The following is a 19,634-nucleotide window of genomic DNA, read 5'->3' as shown; positions in this document are numbered from 1 at the left end:
TATACTTACCTTTACTACTGGTTTGCAAACAGGATTGTGAGCGCGCGCTCACTTCACTTGTGTGCGCACGTTTTTGCGCATCCGCAGAAGCTTCTGCACATGTGCAGATCACCTATGATGACATCCGGGGTGGGGGGCAGAGCCTCCCGCCGGCTTTACTACCGGTTCTTGCGAACCGGTCAGAACCGGGGGCAACCCACCACTGCAACAAAGAACTGAAGCTCTTTGGTAGAATGGTTTGTCCAGTTATAATTTTCAATTTTAAAAAAAGGTTAATAGATTTGTCCTTTGCCATTAAGCAATTTTCTGGTTTGCTGACTCAATCCATGGGGAGAGACATTATTTCTAAATGTTCTAACCTAAAGGATAAAAAAGACAGAAAGAGAAAAGCGAAAAAGAAAGAGAGAAAAAACAAAGCTGTGATTTATGGAAGGCTAAGCACTTCCACTTTATAAAATTAAATTGAGAATTATGATGTTTGGAAAAATACACATCTGTCTTCCTGAACAATTTGTTCTCACAGTGATGATAAAGAGACTGAAAGGATATTATCAGATGTTATCACATATCCCAGAGTTCCAGATAATTTCGCTAAAACAGATTTATAAATAATAAGTTAGCATTACATTTTAAGTGGAAATTTCTTAAAAGGTAAGGGACAGGCAGCAATCACAATTTTATTTCTCTGGCACGATGGTGAACAGGAACATATGTATGTGTGTACCAATCTCATTAGGATTTACTTTTACACTGAGATGTAAGCAATGCAGCAATATTGAGTTAACAAGTCCTTTGAACCTGTTTTAGTCATTGCCAATGTTGATAATTCAAGGCAATTGAAGTCTCCCATCCCTGAGAAATGTCTTACCCTGGGAAATTCATAAGATGTACTCCCTTTTGTTGTTTAGGAAGGTGGTGAAAATGAAGGTTTTTCATAGTCTTTTAATTCATAATTTGCAGGTGTTTGCAGTGCCAACTGGATACATTCAAGATCTTTTGAACTATAACTTCCAAAATTTCACCTCTATTGGTTACAATTGAGGAATTAGGGAATTATATCAGCCTATCTTAAAGGCAGAAGGTTGGGAATACATACTCGTCTAGTCAAAGCCACCTGCTCAGTGAAATGTCAAAGAAGTGTCCTTGCACAAGAGGGCTTCTGTGACTATGTTTTGTCGAAGAAAACCCATTCATAAATTAATTCATTTGCTTCTACTATTTTAAGCCATCAGATATAGCATTGCCACGACTTACTGTCTAGTAAGATGTTGATGACAAAACCTTCTGCCTTAAGTAGGTATTTGCAAATTATAACAAGTAGGGTGTATTTGAATCTCACTTGAAGAGAAACAAAGTGTGTTTTATCTCAAGCATAATGGGAAAAGTAGCCTTCAGAGGTTATTTTTATATTTGATGTACAAGCAGCGGTCATTCCTTCTTTTTGCTTCATTTTAATAACCTTGGGTGCTGGGAATTAGTCTCTGAGTAAACTAGATGAGATTTTGCAAAATAAGCTTGAATCGCAAGTCTGCAGTAAGAATTTTAAAAAATTGAAAGTGGAGATTAAACAAATACACCAATTATGTTAAGGGTACATTACATAATAAAGTTTGTGTGCGCACACAAGTGTGTGTGTGTGTGTGAAGCTACAGTGCCGGAATGTAGCATTGGTTCTATTTCCTCTGCATTTCTGCATTTATTATTTTATTTATTAAATCTATATGCCACCCATCTTGCCGAAGCGACTCTCTCTGAGCTGTCCCTGACACCATCACCTTAAACCATGTGCCACAGTTGTTTAAATGGAAAACATAGGAAAATTGAAATGTCAGTTTTATATTAGTCTTAACGCATCAAAGCAAAGAAAGAATGATCTGAAGATCTGGCTCTTTTCCCAGACCTTTGGTGAGGATGCCTGAAGCTGCCTTTTGATCTAGATTGTCTTCTCTTGTTCCATCCAGTTCAGGGGTGGGTTCTACTTATCTTTACTACTGGTTCGCATCGCGCCTGCGCCCACTCTTCTGCTCATGCGCAGAAGCTTCTGCGCATGCGCAGATTACCTATGTTGACGTCCGGGTCAGTGGGCAGAACCTCCTGCTGGTTTTACTGCCAGCTCTTGTGAACCGGTCCGAACCACCACTGATCCAGTTGTATTCTGACATCATTATCCTTTTTTGCTGCTTTTTTTTTTGCTTATTGTTTTTAGTGTCTTATTTTCATGTTCAAAATCATGTTCAAAATCATTTATAAACCACTCAGAGACAATGGAAGTCGAGCATCATATTGTATAAATTTAGTAAATCTTCATCTTATCAACCAGGATAATATTGAGCATTTTGGCCTCACGCATGTGATATTCACAGCTCTAGCTATATAATATCACCTACTATCCATTACAACATTCTTCCTGCACAGATTTACACTGGTGTGACACAGGTTCACATTGACATAATATAAATTTACAGTTCATATGTAGAAAATTAAAAACTACAGTACTAAAAGAACAGCTGAGAGAGCACAAGTGGCAACCAAGATGAACCAGTATCAACATCACCATCCCCGGGTCTGACTAATGCTCCTTGAGAATGCCCCATATAACCCAGGAATAGAATGCATTGGTCAACCTGAAGCAGTGGAAAGAACTTTGAGATGGTGCCACACGATCCAAGATCTTGTCCTGACGTAATATTTCCCAAAGCTAAACCTCATGAAATTGTAGAAGGTTCATTTTCACTGCTGCTTATATCACAAGACTTATTTTCATGGGGGAGATAAGAGAGCTAGATTAATAAGAAAGAACAGACCGATGCAACAGTAGTTTTAGTCAGTGAGGTGACTGGAAGTTCAGAAAGATAGAACTTCAAGAGATTGATTATACATATTGTAAAATTGGAAAGCAGCGAAAATTGTATTTGCGCAAAATTGGAAAGCAGAGAAAATCCCTTTAGAGGGAGAAGTAATTATGAAAATATTGGAATGTGCAGAAATGAATAGATTAACATTGGTAATTAAAGAAAAGGAAGAACCGGAGTATTTTAAAGTATGGAGGCAATTATATCAATGGTTAGAGAAGAGATATATATATAAAAATTTAGATAATTGATGAATGAATATAAACGTAAGAAATTTGGGAAGAATGATGTAACAATCTAAATGAAAATATAAAGGTATGATAGAAATATAATATGAAAATGATGGAGGAGGGAGTAGAAGACACAAAACATGTACTCAGATGAAACACTGAATGATTAAGGATGTTTTGTTTGTTTGTTTGTATGTTTGTTTAAAAAAAATAAAAAACTTTTTTTAAAAAAAAAGAGAGAGAGGGGGGGCTATGTTCCAGGGGTGGTCTCTAAATTTTTTTACTACCGGTTCTGTGGGCATGGCTTATTTTGTGGGCGTGGCTTGGTGTGTGGGGGGGTAATGTGACTGGGTGGGCGTGGCCAACTTTTTTTTTTACTTTTAAAAGCATTTTTTCTACAACTTTAAGAGGTTGCAGAAAAAAATGCTTTCAGAAGCCTCTGACGATCCCAGCTGAGCCGCGTGATCATCAGAAGCTTTTTTTTAACTTTTAAAAGCATTTTTTCGGCAGAAGAGGTTGTAGAAAAAATGCTTTTAAAAGTTAAAAAAAAAAAGCCTCTGATGAGGTGGGTGGGGTAAGTGAGCAATGACCGGGCTGGGAACCGGTTCAGGGGCATGGCCAGCCAATGTTATTACCGGTTCTCTGAACTATTACAAATTTTTACTATCGGTTCTTGCAAACCCGTGAGAACCGGGAGCAACCTACCACTGCTATGTTCCCAATATCAGAAGATTTCTGCTATAAAACTAAATGATTTGGAGGAAGTTTGTGAGTGCCAACACTTTCATATGGGAAAAGGACAAATATAATTACACATGCAGCAAGCAACATGCTAATTATTCGGCTATAGGATCTGTTAGATGACATTGTGATGGAACTAATGCTGTCTCCAGCAATGACTTGATCAAACAGCTGTCAGGACCTACTGCCAAAGGGGAGGTCCATTGCCAACTCTAGGCTTACTTGGATTTCCATTCAGTGCACCCAGCAGCTTCAGTGTTTGGTATTATCTTAGGGCCTTTCTATATGTAAGAGTTACACTGCTATTGGGAATGGCAGTGCTCTCATGCCCCCAAGAGAACTGGGGACCTGAGCTGGCATCTTAGCTAATTAACCATCACCCCAATTCTTCTCACAATAAAAAGGTGCTTCCCATATGAACTGGCAGAAAAGTATCAGGAGATGTGAAAACTGGTCAAGAGTTGAGGGAAATTATAAAAATGGACGGGAACCCTAATAGTTTGGAACAGTGGTGAAATCTAAATGGAAATCTTTGGTTTTCTACAACCGAAGAGGTTGTAGAAAAAATGCTTTTAAAAGGCTCTGATGATCCCAGCTGAGCCACCCAATCATCAGAGGCTTTTTTTTTCTTTTAAAAGAATGCTTTTAAAAGGCTCTGACGATCCCAGCTGAGTTGCCTGATCGTCAGAGGCTTTTTTTTTTCTTAAAAGAAAAAAATGCTTTTAAAAGAATTTTTTTAACAATCTCTTTGGCCTAAGTGGTTGTAGAAAAAATGCTTTTAAAAGTAAAAAAAAAAAAGCCTCTGATAATCGCGCAGCTCAGCTGGGCATTGGGGGGGGGGTAGGAATTTTTGCAACCGGTTCTCCGAATCGCCTGATGCCATCGCTACCGGATCGGGCGGTCTGGTTCAAACCGGGAGCATTTCACCCCTGGTTTGGAGCCCAAGTCCATAATGTGATTCTTCTAGAACAAGAATCTGGCTTTGACCACAAAACTTTGAGGAGTGTGTATGTGTAGCTTTTAATTCAGAAACCGAAGAATACAAGTTGTAAACCTACATTTGTTTCTAAGTCTCCTGAGTTTCTGGATCAAACAACAACAAAAGTAGATGTTTCAAAAAGATCCTTTTTATCCTCAGTTTGACTTCTGTTTTCCCAAAACTCTCCCATTTAATCCTTTTTATGCAATGGCATAACTGGTAAAAATGCATTAGCACCTGGGTCATTCAATCAGAGAGTCATTAAGGAAGTGGATTATTTGAGCCATATCAGAGATGGTGCAGAAAAGCCATAGATTCCCAGAGAGACAGCTTATCTATAAACTTGTGAAAATAATACTCAAAACAAAGAATAAATAAGAAGTAAAGAAAAGCCAAAAAGAAGTCTGGCTATTTCTGTCAAATCAACTTCTCTCTTATGAATTCTGAACATATTCTGAAAATCCAAGAGCTTATTAGAGCAGGGGTATCAAATTCGATTTCATCAAGGGCCACATTAGGGTTGTGTTTGACCTTGGGGGGCCAGGGGGCGTGGCCAACTCAATGTCACTTGTGTCGGGGGTGCCTGTGGTGGCCCGAACGCTCTGCCAGCGAAAACGGGCTCCTGAACATTGTTTTTGGCTCAAAGGCTTTCTGCAACCTTCTGCCAGTGAAAACAGAGCTCAGGAGGGCTACCCATGGCCCTTGCGAGCTCTGTTTTTGGCTGCGACGGCCTCCTGCAACTCTGCTAGCGAAAACGGTGGTCAGGAGCTCCGTGGGCGGCCCGCCTGAGCTCTGTTTTTGCTGGCAGAGGCAACACGGGCCGGTCCTTTGCTGTTTCCAGGGTGGCCCCGTAGGCCAGATCTAAGCATCCTGTGTGCCGGATCCAGCTCCCGGGCCTTAAGCTTGACACCCCTGTATTAGAGCCACCAATATGTAACTAATTTATAATTAATTTTATTTGGATTGTTTTCCTTTTTATAACAAGAGTTTTAGCTTCTTTGTTTATAAGCTAATTTTGTATTAAAATCTTACCATGCATAAGACTGCACAGTTTAAACAGCAACCCCTTGTTTCATCACGAAGTTCAAAGTTTAAATTCTATACTTCTTAAGTCAGAACTGAAGAAGCTTTTTGGATGATAAAGCGAAACTTCTTCAAGGAAAAACAAAGCCCAATTGGGGATAACCATGACCTGGATGACTCCATTGTCTCCAATGACTCCAATGCATCTCCATTGATATATCCTTTTTAAGCATCTAACAATCTAAAGCTTTGTCCTTTCTAATTTTCTTGTTGAATCTAAAGAACAAATTGACTGGCCCATCACTGTTAAATTTTACTCCCCTCCTCTCAGACAAAATGTATTTTATACTGACCCCATTTAAAACTCAAGAAATTTTGGAGGCCCAAAAGGTTGCACCTTCTCCCACTGCATAAAGACCCAGTGTTGTTGTTTTTTCTATTCCCATCTGTTGTGTTCTTTTCCAAACCTATATTCTGAAAATATCCCAAGGTTTTCCTGTTTTGCAGAACTTTCAGGGAAATCTTTTAGCAGCATCTCAGTGCCCCAAGCTTTTCCTTTTATTGGAATAAGTGTTTTTCCCCTGAAAGATTCCTAGTTCTAGCAGTCAAAGGGCACTGCAGTTATTTCTTCTTTTCCTCATTAATAGATTTTCTCAACCATCAAGTTAAGAGCCTTGGTGGCGCAGCAGACTAAAGCACTGTTAAATAACACCAGCTGCCTGCAATTACTGCAAGTTCAAATCTCACCAGGCTCAAGGTTGACTCAGCCTTCCATCCTTTTGAGGTAGGGAAAATGAGGACCCGGTTTGTGGGGGCAATAAGCTGACTTTGTATAAAAAAGAACACCGCTTGGGCGGGGAGCGAAAGCCCTACTAAGCAGGTATATACAAAAGTATGAAGGCTATTGCTTAACGCATTGTAAGCCACCCTGAGTCTCCGGAAAAGGGCGGCATATAAATCGAACAAATAAATAAATAAATAAATAAATAAATAAATAAATAAATAAATAAATAAATAAATAAATAAATATTACTAATTAATGTATTGTATTGGATGATGAGGATGGAACAGATAATTGAAAAAAGCAGAATAAATCGAATGAAAGACGTTTTTAAAAATACCATGCCTAAATTAGACAGATTAAGCATCTGCATATTTTTGAGAAGAGATTCAGGGAGATTTCTCCGAAGACAGTTATACTTTCCGAGATGCAAAGCCTGGAAGAGTGGGATGGTGAGCCAGATTGGGATTTTAAAAAATCGCTGCATTTCAAAAATTTAACCTTCAACAGCTCTGTTTGTACATGTCACAAAGACACTTGGAGGATGCTATGCCAAGCTAAATAGCTTGGTGACATCTTTCCAGCAAGATGGCCAGTTCAGTTATCATCAGCTGCTTTCTTTTAGCCACTCGGGCCTCGCAGCAGCTGTTTCTGCTGGCTGAGAAGCATGTAAACAGGATGACAAGCTATTTCCTCACTAATAAGTTATGACTTCCTCCAGCCACTAGTGGGGCAGTGTGACCTCTGTTTTCATTATTGCTATATTGGCACAGAGATAGTTGGGTGGCACCTTGAGATTCTATAAATTGCCAGTGAGGAAATGGCCCAATAATTCCATTACATTTGGCATGATTGGCTTTTTAAAAATCTATTACAGAGGCTTTCAGTTGGTTTTAGCTGATAGACATACTTGAAATGTTGAGAGTACGTTGTGGGCTTTTTCACAAAATGAAAAAGGGGGGAAACTCACACCATGGGTAGTGTGACCTGTCCCAATCTGATGGCCAACTCATCAGGGTGCTTCCTCTCCTGCTATCTTGAGTCTCCTGTCTTCCTTGTCCTGCTTATAACCCCATTTTTTTTCTCTTCAATTCAATTGTATCAGATACGCAGGGATTATCTGGAGTAGTTCCTGGAGTTTTCTTGGCAAGGTTTTTCAGAAATGATTTACCATTGCCTCCTTCCTAGGGCAGAGAGAACTGGCCCAAGGCTCACCCAGCTGGGTTTGGGCTAGAAGTCAGGTGCTTTAACCACTACACCAAACTGGCTCTCAGCCCCAATTTACATTTTTCTTTATTTCTGGGCATAGCCTATATCTCAACAAAGCACCAGGCCCACTTTTATTTTTTTCAAGAAATGTATAGAGGACCCAAATATTTTGTGGTAAATAAACACCAATATTTATCAATCAATAAATAAACAAACCTTAGTTACTGGAGGCTGCTTTAAAAACCAATTTCTGATTTGCTTTTTTTAAAAAATTAAAATTAAACAACAAACGTGTAATTTTGTGTTGGATAATGTAGGAACCTTTGCAGGTGCCATAGATAATACTATAGGACCAGTAGTGGGTTCCACTTACCTTCGCTACCGGTTTGGAACTGTGAGCGTGCATGCGCAGAGCGTCCATGGGTGGGTGGGCGGAGCCTGCCGCCGCCGCCACTACCAGTTCACCCGAAGCAGGGCGAACCGGTAGAAACCCACCACTGTATAGGACCCCAATCTATCAGATGGACCTCTTGCTATTTTTTTAAAAGCTGGGAAAACAGTGGAACCTACTTTAAAACAACATCAAACTGTGATGTATCAATCATCTTTGGTGATTTCTGGATTCTGAATTTGGACATTAGTTCGAGTTTGAAAAGATACATTATGTGCTTTGGTGGGTTCCTCCCGGTTCGGTCCGGTTCGGCCGAGCCGGTAGCGGTGATGATATGACATCACTGAACCGGTTCTCCCCCCCGCCCTCCCACCCCCCACCCCCCCATTATTCTTACCTTTTATTTGGTCCCACCCCCAATCTATTGCTGCCTCCTGAGTCCCAGCTGATGACTAGAGGAAAAAAAACTGTTTAAACTCTTGCCACGGGGCTTCAAAGGGCTGTCCTACAGCTGATCAGTGTTAAAAGCAAACAAATGAGTCGGGTCGTAAGTGCGAGGACTGGTCGTAAGTGCGAGGACCTTCCAGAAATGACTCTGACCAGCTAGCCACGCCCACCTAGTCACATGACATCCAAGCCACACCCACAAAATAAGCCACGCCCACAGAACCGGTAGTAAAAAAATTTAGAACCCACCCCTGATTATGTGTAACTGGGGACTCTAGGCCACTTTATCTCACCAAATCCATATGATACATGATAAAGTTCAACCTATTCTTCAAAGCACCTGAAGGCAGGATAAGAACCAATGGATGGAAACTGATCAAGGAGAGAACCAACTTAGAATTAAGGAGAAACTTCCTGACAGTGAGAATAATGAATCAGTGGAACAGCTTGCCTTCAGAAGTTGTGAATGCTCCAGCACTGGAAGTTTTTAGTGATTGGACAACCATTTGTCTGAAATGTTTGAGCAGGAAGGTTGGACTAGAAGACCTCCCAAATCCCTTCAATCTCTTATTCTTATATTTGTTAAACCATGGGTGTCAAACTTGCGGTGTCACATTGCCGTCATGTGACATTTCATGACATTTTTTTCCCTTCATGGAGCTGGGGTGGCCATGGCCTATGCATGACGCATCAGGCCCATGGGCCGCCAGTTTGACACCCCTGTAAATAAATCAAAAGAAAAAATGAAGATGGAGAAGATGTATTAAAGCTACAGTCTATGTATTTAGTCATTGGTGACACTAAATCAGGGGTGAAATCCAGCAGATTCTGACAGATTCTGGAGAACTGGTAGCGGAAATTTTGAGTAGTTTGGAGAACTGGCAAATACCACTTCTGGCTGGCCCCAGGAGTGGGATGGGAATGGAGATTTTGCAGTATCCTTCCCCAGCCATGCCCACCAAGCCACGCCCACCAAGCAACACCACACCCACCAAGCAACACCCACAGAACCGGTAATAAAAAAAATTGGATTTCACCACTGCACTAAATGTGACAGAAACTGAGATTAAATTCAGAGGAATTGGCAGCTTTTTGACCTGTTCAGGGGTGTCTGCAAAGTAGGACAGAAAAAGTCAAGTGGATTGCTTGGCATGATCAAATCGCTGCTATTTTTATGCATGACCCCAGAGGTTCAGTCACAATGATGTGGTCACCAAGTTTGACTTTTTTGACCATATACTCTTTGTCTCTTGGCTGCTGAGAAGATGAAATAAGTGGATTCCAGTTATACTCACCTGTTGGAAAGACAGTATATAAAGGAGTAAGCCAACGAGAAGGGAAAAACACCATATGAAGAAAACAATAACAGATTCATAATTTCAAATTCTCTTGATATATCTACCTCTCTATTTATGCCCATTATAGCTTTGTGAATAAATGTTTTTTCCCTTCCAGTGAAATTATATGACTAAGATAGAAGAATATTTTAAGAAGTGTAAACCACATGTTTTCATGCTTTTTTGGTTTGATTTAAGCAGTTATTTATAGGATCGTGGCTCAATTAATTGTTTTGTTCAGAGCAGCCCACAAGTGACAGTAATTATCTAGCAGATTTTTTTGTCCTCTTGCAGTGTATACATCCTCGTCTCGCTTATGCAAAGAAAAGTGTAGGTATGTGGGCATGATGTTACTTATTTTTATTTGTTTGTTTTGATACCCTGGTGTGGTAAGGACTTTGGCGATTGTGCGGAGAAAACTGGAGGGTGAAAATACAAGTGCATCCATGACAAGAGGAAAACAAGTGTGTGTGTGTGTGCGGATGATGGTGTGTTGATGGGAATAAAAACAGCTTTTTAAAACAGGAACTTGGCTTGTGCCTTGTGAAGTGTCTAAGTTATGTATCTATCCATCTCTGTGACTGGCAACAAGCAGGCAAGATTAGACCTCCAGGGAAACAAAACAGGCTTAGCGGGGAAGAATCTGCCAGGATGATACAGATCGCATTTCCGAATGCCTTCCCCTTTCTGATGGTGTCTTTTTCTAGTTTTTTTCTGGAGTTTGAGCTGTCTTGGTGAAGTATCCCTGTGTCCCTGTGTTGGTAGTGGTTTGTTCTCTGAGCTTGTTGTTTAGTTTCCGAATGTTTCTTAATCAGGCTAGGTAACATCATTGGGTTGAAGTGTCTTGTTTCAGTTCTGTTCTGTTCTGTTTTTAGTAGAAGTATCCCTGTAATAGAAAAGCAACCCACCAATGGCAAAATAAACCATTGTGGTTTTTTTCCAAGCAGCTACTATAATGCCTTGGTAAGGCCACACTTGGAATACTGCATTCAGTTTTGGTCGCCACCATGTAAAAAAGATGTGGAGCCTCTAGAAAGAATGAAGAGAAGAGCAACAAAGATGATTAGGGGACTGGAGGCTAAAACATATGAAGAATGGATGCAGGAACTGGGTATGTCTAGTTTAATGAAAAGAAGGACTAGGGGAGACATGATAGCAGTGTTCCAATATCTCAGGAGTTGCCACAAAGAAGAAGGAGTCAAGCTATTCTCCAAAGCACCTGAGGGTAGAACAAAAAGCAATGGGTGGAAACTAATCAAGGAGAGAAGCAACTTAGAACTAAGGAGAAATTTCCTGACAGTTAGAACAATTAATCAGTGAAACGTCTTGCCTCCAGAAGTTGTGAATTCTCCAACACTGGAAATTTTTAAGAAGATGTTGGATAACCATTTGTCTGAAGTGGTGTAGGTTTTCCTGCCTAAGCAGGGGGTTGGACTAGAAAACCTCCAAGGTCCCTTCCAACTCTGTTATTCTATTCTATTCCTCTAAAAATGCTGTCCTTGATTAACGTGAGATTGTGGCCCTTCCCTCTATCTGAGTGCAGGCTTGGATGATGTGAGGGTGACAGCAAAAATAAAAATGCATCCATTGTCCAGTAAAAGAATGCCCATGCCTCGGTTGGATCCATGATGTTTCCTTTCTTGTCTCAAAGTGGTCAGTTTTTCATCTGTGAACATTTGAGGAGGAAAAGAACAACATTCTTCTACCTAATCACATAATGATCTCCCTGGTTCCTGAAGAGCATTTTGGAATAAATTCAGTCTTCACTGACTGAAGGATTTTACAAAGGAAAACAATCTCTAGTCCTAGACTAAATTTGTGTCTCTTTTGATAATTCTTAGATTCTGCTGATTCTAAGAGTTGAAAACGAACAGCAGTTTCCTGTATTATCAAGGAACATAACAACTGCATGAGAAACATGTACGGAGACTTATCATAGTCTTAGCCAGCCAGCTCCTAAACTTATCCCTCGCTAAAACACAGCTTCATCCACATATTACTATGATGATGCTACTTTGGATCACTTTAAACTTCTCCTCTGTAATAACGGGAATGCATAATCAAACTTCTTATCCATTGCCACTCCTTTGAGAGGCATGTGGAGGAAACCTTGATTCTGCGTCCAACACAATATTTCACAGAAAATCAGTTTTTTAATCATATCCAAACTCTTTTGAAGTCTTCCTTCCTCTTGCTGCTGCCTAGATGTCTGTAAAGGAATGCCATAATGGGAAATATACTTTGGGATCTCACATTGTGCGAAGCCTTGGTTTGTTTTAATTTGTTGAAAATGGTATGGTGCAATAGTCTATATAAAATGCTTAGACATGAACTGCTGTTAACAAACTACATATAGTATATCTAGAGGTAAATAGCACTGTAATTTAATGAGCTCTTAAGTTTTGCATTTTCTCAGTCAATGTCATTGTTGAGATTTCATTTTAAAGGCACATTTAAGTGCACAAATGTTATCATTAATTACTCTTAATTGAGCTAGAGATCAGTCTGTATGCATGCACACATATGTTACATTTGGGTTTATTGGAAATAAATACAGATAGCTAAGAATGGATCATATTCTTCTTTGAATTAGCTACCCAAAACAAATTTTGAGTAGCAAAAATCAGAATTCTGGTAGCACCTTTTTCTGATACACAGTTTTTTTTTTTTATTAAAAGCCATACATTTTCATGAACTGTAGCTTACTTCATCAGTTATATGGATGTTTAGCAAAACAGATTTATTAGAACTAGAAAATAAACTATTCAAAACGCACTGCAAGGGATGTGCAAACTCACCTGGAGAATACAATACATTAAAATCGTGTCATACATGGTAAGTGTAGCCTCCTGCAGCGGAATGATAGTTTGTGGGTTTTAAACAACTCCTCTTCATTCGACAGTGATTCCAAGAGAAGCTGAGAGTGTCATCTTGGGACCTGTCAATTCTAACTGCACAAGTAAAGACAAATGAAATTGCCCATTTAATTAAGGTATTGCCAATTAGTTCATCGAGGCAGTAAAATCAACATAAGGGAATTAGATCGTGGATGAGGCGAACTGAATTTAGGATGGTGACTAGGCTCAGACGGTAGGTGATAGTTTTGCTCACACCAGGACATGGGGAAATGATCTGCTCCCTTCCTTAAGATAGTCATTGTGCCTATGGACTGGCACTGGGGAAGGCATATTAATCCCCCCCCATTATGTCACATATAATAAGCAGTAACATTTTCCTTTTAAACAGCCATTTCTTCTCCAGCTTCAGTTTCTTCCAGCCTTGGAGATAATTGCCAGTCATTTAAGACCCTTCAATCTGTCCGGATAGCAGCCAGATCCTATTGTGTTTTTCCACAGATCTTGAAAGAAAGAGACCGCGAAGAAGAAAACGGTGCTGTCTATGCTTTTCATTTGCAGTACAAAAACGTGTTTTTGCTTTATTCCACCAGAAGAGGGTGGTCTTTGAAAAGCACTTCGCATCAGCCTGGGATTCCTATTGTGCTTAAAAACAGCAGAGGGAAAACAAGCACAACTTTTCTCCTTGGCACCTTGCTAGACCTTGCCTGGAGCAGACGGTGAAGAAAACACCTGAAGTCCTTCATTACAAAAGGAATGCAAAAGATTTTCCCTTGGAAGCTGGGGAGACACGAGATCGCAAAAGCTGCCAGTGGAACTTAAGATTGTTTTCCTCTCCCTCTCTCTCTCTGCCAGAGCTGTCCTGTGTGGGTACTTTTTGTTCTTCAGGAATACAGCCTTTTCTCCAGGGATGATCTACTTCTGATGGGGAATCTATGCCACTTTGGAAAAAGACAAGAGCAATTCCCCAGCGCTGGGTGAGTTTCCTTAAGCATTTCTTTCTCTGCGTTGAAATTTGTCAGGACAATTCAAATAAATGTGCTCTGACTCAGCAGCAGCCAGATGATCTGTCTCTTTACCGAAGCTTGTTGCACACTTCGCAAGGCTTCGCAACCTGCAGATAGATTTGGGTCCCCTTTCCTAGCCCTGCTGAAAGTCGTTGGAGTTCAGATTGGCTAAGACTCAGTGAGCGTTGGCTTTTTGCAAAATTACTCCAGGTTTGTCCAAGGGAAGAAGCTGCTGGAAACACAGTTGCAAGAAATTTTTAAAAAATGACTGAGGGTGTTAATTTGCAAGAGCTGGACAGCGACAGGTCAGAAAACAGTGAAGAGGTGGAGATTATTGTTAATGTTGGAGGAGTAAGGCAGGTGCTGTATGGGGATCACCTGAATCAGTATCCCGACACAAGGCTAGCAGAACTTGTGAACTGTTTATCGGGAGGTTACGATACGATTTTCTCACTTTGTGATGACTACGATCCTGGGATAAGAGAGTTTTACTTCGACAGAGATCCAGATGCTTTTAAATGCATCATTGAGGTTTATGATTTTGGGGAGGTTCACATGAAGAAAGGCATCTGTCCCATTTGTTTCAAAAATGAAATGGAATTTTGGAAAGTGGATCTGAAATTCCTGGATGATTGTTGCAAAGCACATCTGAGTGAAAAAAAGGAAGAGCTTGAAGAAATTGCCCGTCGGGTCCAATTGATCTTGGATGACTTGGGAATGGACTCCTCCGAAAACAGCTGGACCAAGTGCAAAAAATGTATCTGGAAATTCCTGGAAAAACCTGAATCATCCTACCCGGCTCGGGTTGTAGCCGTCACATCTTTTCTACTCATCTTGACCTCATCGGTAGTGATGTGTGTGGGAACCATCCCTGAACTGCAGGTGCTGGACTCTGAAGGTAAATCCGTAGAGCACCCAGTTCTGGATAAGATTGAAACAGCTTGTATTGTCTGGTTTACTCTTGAGTATGTCCTCAGGCTCATCTCTTCTCCTAATAAGTTGCACTTTGCTCTTTCTTTCATGAACATCATTGACATTTTTGCAATCCTTCCTTTCTACATCAGCCTCATCCTGACCCATTTGGGCACCAAATTGATGGAGTTAACCAATGTACAGCAAGCTGTCCAAGCACTTCGCATCATGAGGGTGGCCAGAATTTTCAAACTGGCACGCCACTCCTCAGGACTACAGACATTGACCTATGCACTTAAGAGGAGCTTTAAGGAACTGGGGCTTCTCCTGATGTATCTAGCAGTTGGGATCTTTGTGTTTTCTGCCCTGGGTTACACAGTGGAGCAAAGTCATTCCGAAACATTGTTTAAGAGCATCCCTCAGTCCTTTTGGTGGGCAATCATCACCATGACCACCGTGGGTTACGGAGACATTTACCCAAAGACAATATTGGGGAAACTCAATGCTGCTATCAGTTTTCTTTGCGGGGTCATAGCCATTGCCTTGCCCATCCACCCCATCATTAACAACTTTGTGCGATACTACAACAAGCAGAGAGTGCTAGAGACAGCTGCCAAGCATGAGTTAGAACTGATGGAGCTCAATGCAGGAGACCAGAAAGGCAGCGGTTCCCATGATAAATCAGCACACCTTCTGGGGGATGGAAACGAACATTCCCAATGGAGCAGACACCAGAAATTCTCCCATAGTGACACTTTCATTCACCTTCTGTCAGACGACAACTATTACCGAACCAGGCTTCAGAGTTGCAAGTAGTCTGGCTCCATTCAGAAGCCTGGAATAAAAGAGAAAGAATAGAGAAGACCCCTTTGAGGTCAGACTTTTCCCCCCCATAGGCTTAAAACATGCAAATGTCTCAGCGTCTCCACTTTCTTTTGGTAAGTCATGGATTAGAGAAACTGAAGAGTGCAGAGAATGTATAGCCAACCCTGCTGATGCAGACTGCCACTTCAGAAGCCAAAATGATAAATAAAAATAAAGATCTGTGCGTCTCTTGGCCAGTTCATGTTTCATGATCGCTTATGCAACCTTGTAAAATCACAAAAGATGTCCTGCATAAAAATAACAACGAAAATATATGTGTATAGAGCTGATCAAAGATCTCTCTGAGTTGCTTGATGGAAAAGTCATTTCAACATTTCTGAAAACTTGGTATGTATAGCACAGATGCAAACTAGGATTTTTACAAGTGAAATCCAGTTGCATATATAATACTCTGGGAAAAGTGTTTTTAAAAAACCTGTAAGATTTGGTGATATAAAACTTCCCTTTTTAGCAAAGAAAAAAGATTGCTTCTGAAGGAACTATAATAAAATAATATTTATGCCAAACAAGAGGATCTTCATTGGATCTGTTTTTCTTATTATAATTTCATTCAGTTCTTTGTAGGAAAGTTCCATACTTTAAAACTTTACACCAGCCTTTCACCCTTTTACAAGTAACACTAACATTCATTTGCCTTCAGTCTTGCCAAAAAGGAGAAATAAAAGTGATCAAAGAAAAACTAGTCACAACAGCATGTATTCTATTTATAGTAGTAAGATGTTTGTGCGGTTTCTAGCAATACAGCATTTGATTTCTTAACAAGGGGACAAATCTCTCATGCAGCCTAGATTCTGAAGGATGGGTATACAGTTTGGAGAATTTATGCGGTGGTATCTATGGACCTAGCCAAATATAGTCAAGCAAAACATCTTATAAAACTAAGGGACTTTAAATGGCCAGAGCCATTTACTTCTGGATGGGGTGGCTTCACTGTGCTTAGAATTTCATGGTACAATTCAACCCCAAAGTGTCATTGATAGTTTACATTTCAAGAGTGGCGGAAGAGAACTGAGTAACTGAAGTTGTGGCAATATCAAAAAGGGTACCATAAATAGGTAGGTTTAAGCCGCTGTTAAAAAAAAAAAAGGAATAATGTTTTCTGATAAACAGAATGGCTAGAGTTGTAATGAAATTTATTGGAACTGGAGTTTGATTTTGAAAACTTATATTTCACTCACCAGCACACTCAGTTTTACAAGTCATGTGATAAGAAAGCCTTGGATCATTTTCTTATGTGAAGACTGTAGACTTCCTTCTCTGAGAAGCTCAGTCACATTGTCCAAGTCTGGATAGCTGAGGCAAATAGAAAATGATGACAGTCTTTTAATTTTGTAACACTCTTTTGACAGATGTAATAAGAAGAATGCAAATGTCCTCTGCCATTGTACTTGCTCTCTTATGTTCAATTCTGATCCATTATATTGGAGGGTAATTTTTAAAAATTAATCATCATGCTTCTACTTTCTTCTATTACTTGGAAGATCTCGATAAGATGGCATGCTATTTGTGGGGCAAGTGGAAAAGGGTTTGAGGCAATGTTTAAACCCCTCAATTTTTTTAAAAAAAACCCTTGATTTTAATTGATTGCATTACGAACAAACAAAGTTGCATAGAAGGTACTCCCTCTTTTTCTAGTCTGATATCCACCCCATAAGATCAATGGAGGCAGAAGCAGCGATTCAGCATTGGTTGAGCATCCATTAATTATTTATTTTTCAAATTTGCACCCAGATTTGAAAGCCAAGAAAGTGAAGCCCATCGTTCCTAGCTGATTAGCAATTGTAGTCTAAGGCACCTGCTGCTTCATCTTGGTTATTCATAAAGTATGATAACCCGGGGTGTGGCACAAAGGCAACACAGCCAGAAAATAAGTACAAGTCCCTTTATTAGCTCCAAACTTTGCCCCCAACGTCCCTTTACTCTCCGGTCTGGAGAAAAACTCTTCCACAAACCTGTAAGCAGACAAAACTTCCAACCATAAATCCAAGATAAAGTAATTAATCCGGCAGGGCAAGCAAGATAAGGAATTCCAGAATTGAAGTAGCATGGACATAAATTAAACCAGTTGGGAGGATGCCAGGAACTCAGATAAAGCAGTCGACACGAACATGCACTCAGCGTTTGTTCCCGACAACCGCCCCTCCCATTTGCCTCTCCTTTTAAACTCCAGCTCCAGGTGTATCTTGTGAAGAGGATCAGGGCCCTTTCCTCCCTCATAAGCCACACAACCCACATTGCTCTCTTCTCCGTTCTTCCTTGCGTGCCCTAGGATGAGGAGGGGGTGGACTTTGGTCTTCATCCGAACCCCGTCTCCCTTGTTCTATCTCTCCCCTGTTCTGCCCAGCCTGACTTTGCTCTTCCCCAGTTTCCTCCACAGCCAACGAAGCCACTCTCTCGCTCTCTGTCAGCTGTTCATCTTCCATCTCAGAGTCAGACTCCAACAGGGGCATGACATAAAGTCTTCCTTCATAGCTGTAATGCTGGATTTTGACTAAGTTGGCCCAGATTCAAGTCCACCTTCAGCATGTAAGTTCACTGGGTGATTTTTGGGCCAGTCACTCCATCACAATCCAGTCTATCTTAGAGGATTGTCATTGTGGGATAATGGATGGAACTGGTCCACCACTAGAGGAAACATAAGTGTTGTGGCTCACCAGCAGCCTGTGCGGATCATGGCTGATCCCGACGACGAGGAGGCTGGTGTGGTGTCGTGCCAGCAGCCTGCGCAGCCGGTGCTCGCGTCGGACAGCGAATAGGCTGAAGAGGATGTGGTGCCAGAGGCAGAGACTCAGCCAGGGCCTTCAGAACCTCCAGAGGCTCCTTCAAGTGGAGATAACGAAGTGGAGGAGCCTCTCCTCAATGCTCGAGCACGCAGGGGTGCCAAAAGGCAGGAGTGGCTACTCAGGAGGAGGAGGTCTACTCGAGAGTAAGGCTTGAGGATAATTGGCCACTCCCTTAGCCTATTTAACATGCTGTTAGTAAGTTTCTTGCTAGAAACAACTTGTAATTATCATCAGAGCATTTTTGGAAAAGTCTTATCGTATCTAGTTTTCTGGTCTGGTTGCCAACCTTTGCCGGACTTTGGTTTATTCTTGCTACTTAATAAATTCAATAAGGACCGTTGGTGTGTGTCAATATCCTCGGGAATCCAGAGCTAGGGCAGAACAATAAGATGGAAATGTATCACCAAACAACCTTGCCTTGAAGTATTCATTAAGTTGTTAGAACATAAACAGCAGCTTATAGTTTGTCTTGGAATAAGGATCTTGAGCTTCCCACACTTATTCTGTTTCTCCAAGCAATGAGAAGTTCAAGAGATACAGCACTTATTGAGATCTCGCTATATTTGAAAGAAAGCCACTGACTTTCATAATTTTATAAATTTATAAAAAAACATTGATTCAATACAGTTAATCATATTGATGACCACTTCTTCCATTTCAAGTCTTGGAAGAAAGAGTTACTCTCCCAAATGCCTCTCTCAATTTTCTGTAGCTCTTTCTTTCTCTATTTTGTAAAAAGAACAGTCAACCGTAGCCCAGTGAGATAAATGCTTATCTCCCTTCTTTCAGGTGAGAGAAGATTTACAGGTAAAAGAGATTGCTACACCAGTCCAGCCAGGCCTGCTGTTTAAATATAATGTGAATTGACTGGAAACAACCTCAGATCCTCAGATCCCTATTTCTGCAAGCCAAACATGCTGGAAGAGGGCTCATACTTCTCTTCCCCTCTGCCCAGCTTCTCCACCTGCTTTCGGTCTTGTGGACAACAGCTTTACCATGTTGCATAAACATTAACTCTGGACTGAATCAAGAGATAGCTGCATGATGCACACGAGTAGCAGGACCCTACAACATCCCTGGATCCCCAAAATTAAACAAAAATGCATTAACATATATCAAATGTTATATTAAATAGTTTTAATATTAAACATTAAAAGTAGCAGAGATCTTGAAAGATCTTAGGCTTTTGGCTAGATTTGGGA

General features: G+C 40.6%; 1 protein-coding gene across 1 annotated transcript; it reads left to right on the top strand.

Annotated features, from left to right (window-relative positions):
- Positions 1 to 13,408: 13,408 nt before the first annotated feature.
- On the top strand, positions 13,409 to 16,156 carry KCNF1 (potassium voltage-gated channel modifier subfamily F member 1). Its single transcript, XM_034432094.2, has one exon. It carries the CDS (start codon positions 14,117 to 14,119, stop codon positions 15,578 to 15,580), a length of 1,464 nt encoding a protein of 487 aa, XP_034287985.2. The 5' UTR covers positions 13,409 to 14,116; the 3' UTR covers positions 15,581 to 16,156.
- Positions 16,157 to 19,634: the final 3,478 nt, after the last annotated feature.

The sequence above is a fragment of the Pantherophis guttatus genome, chromosome 1 (genome assembly GCF_059756535.1).
Source record: "Pantherophis guttatus breed Tessera chromosome 1, ASM5975653v1, whole genome shotgun sequence".
Taxonomy (NCBI): Eukaryota; Metazoa; Chordata; class Lepidosauria; order Squamata; family Colubridae; genus Pantherophis; species Pantherophis guttatus.
The sequence above is the reverse complement of the archived record's forward strand: the minus strand, read 5'-3'. Positions and strand labels throughout refer to the sequence as shown.

Bases quoted from the DNA above. Each gene is read 5' to 3' on its own strand.
- KCNF1 (XM_034432094.2), top strand. From the start codon at position 14,117: ATGACTGAGGGTGTTAATTTGCAAGAGCTGGACAGCGACAGGTCAGAA.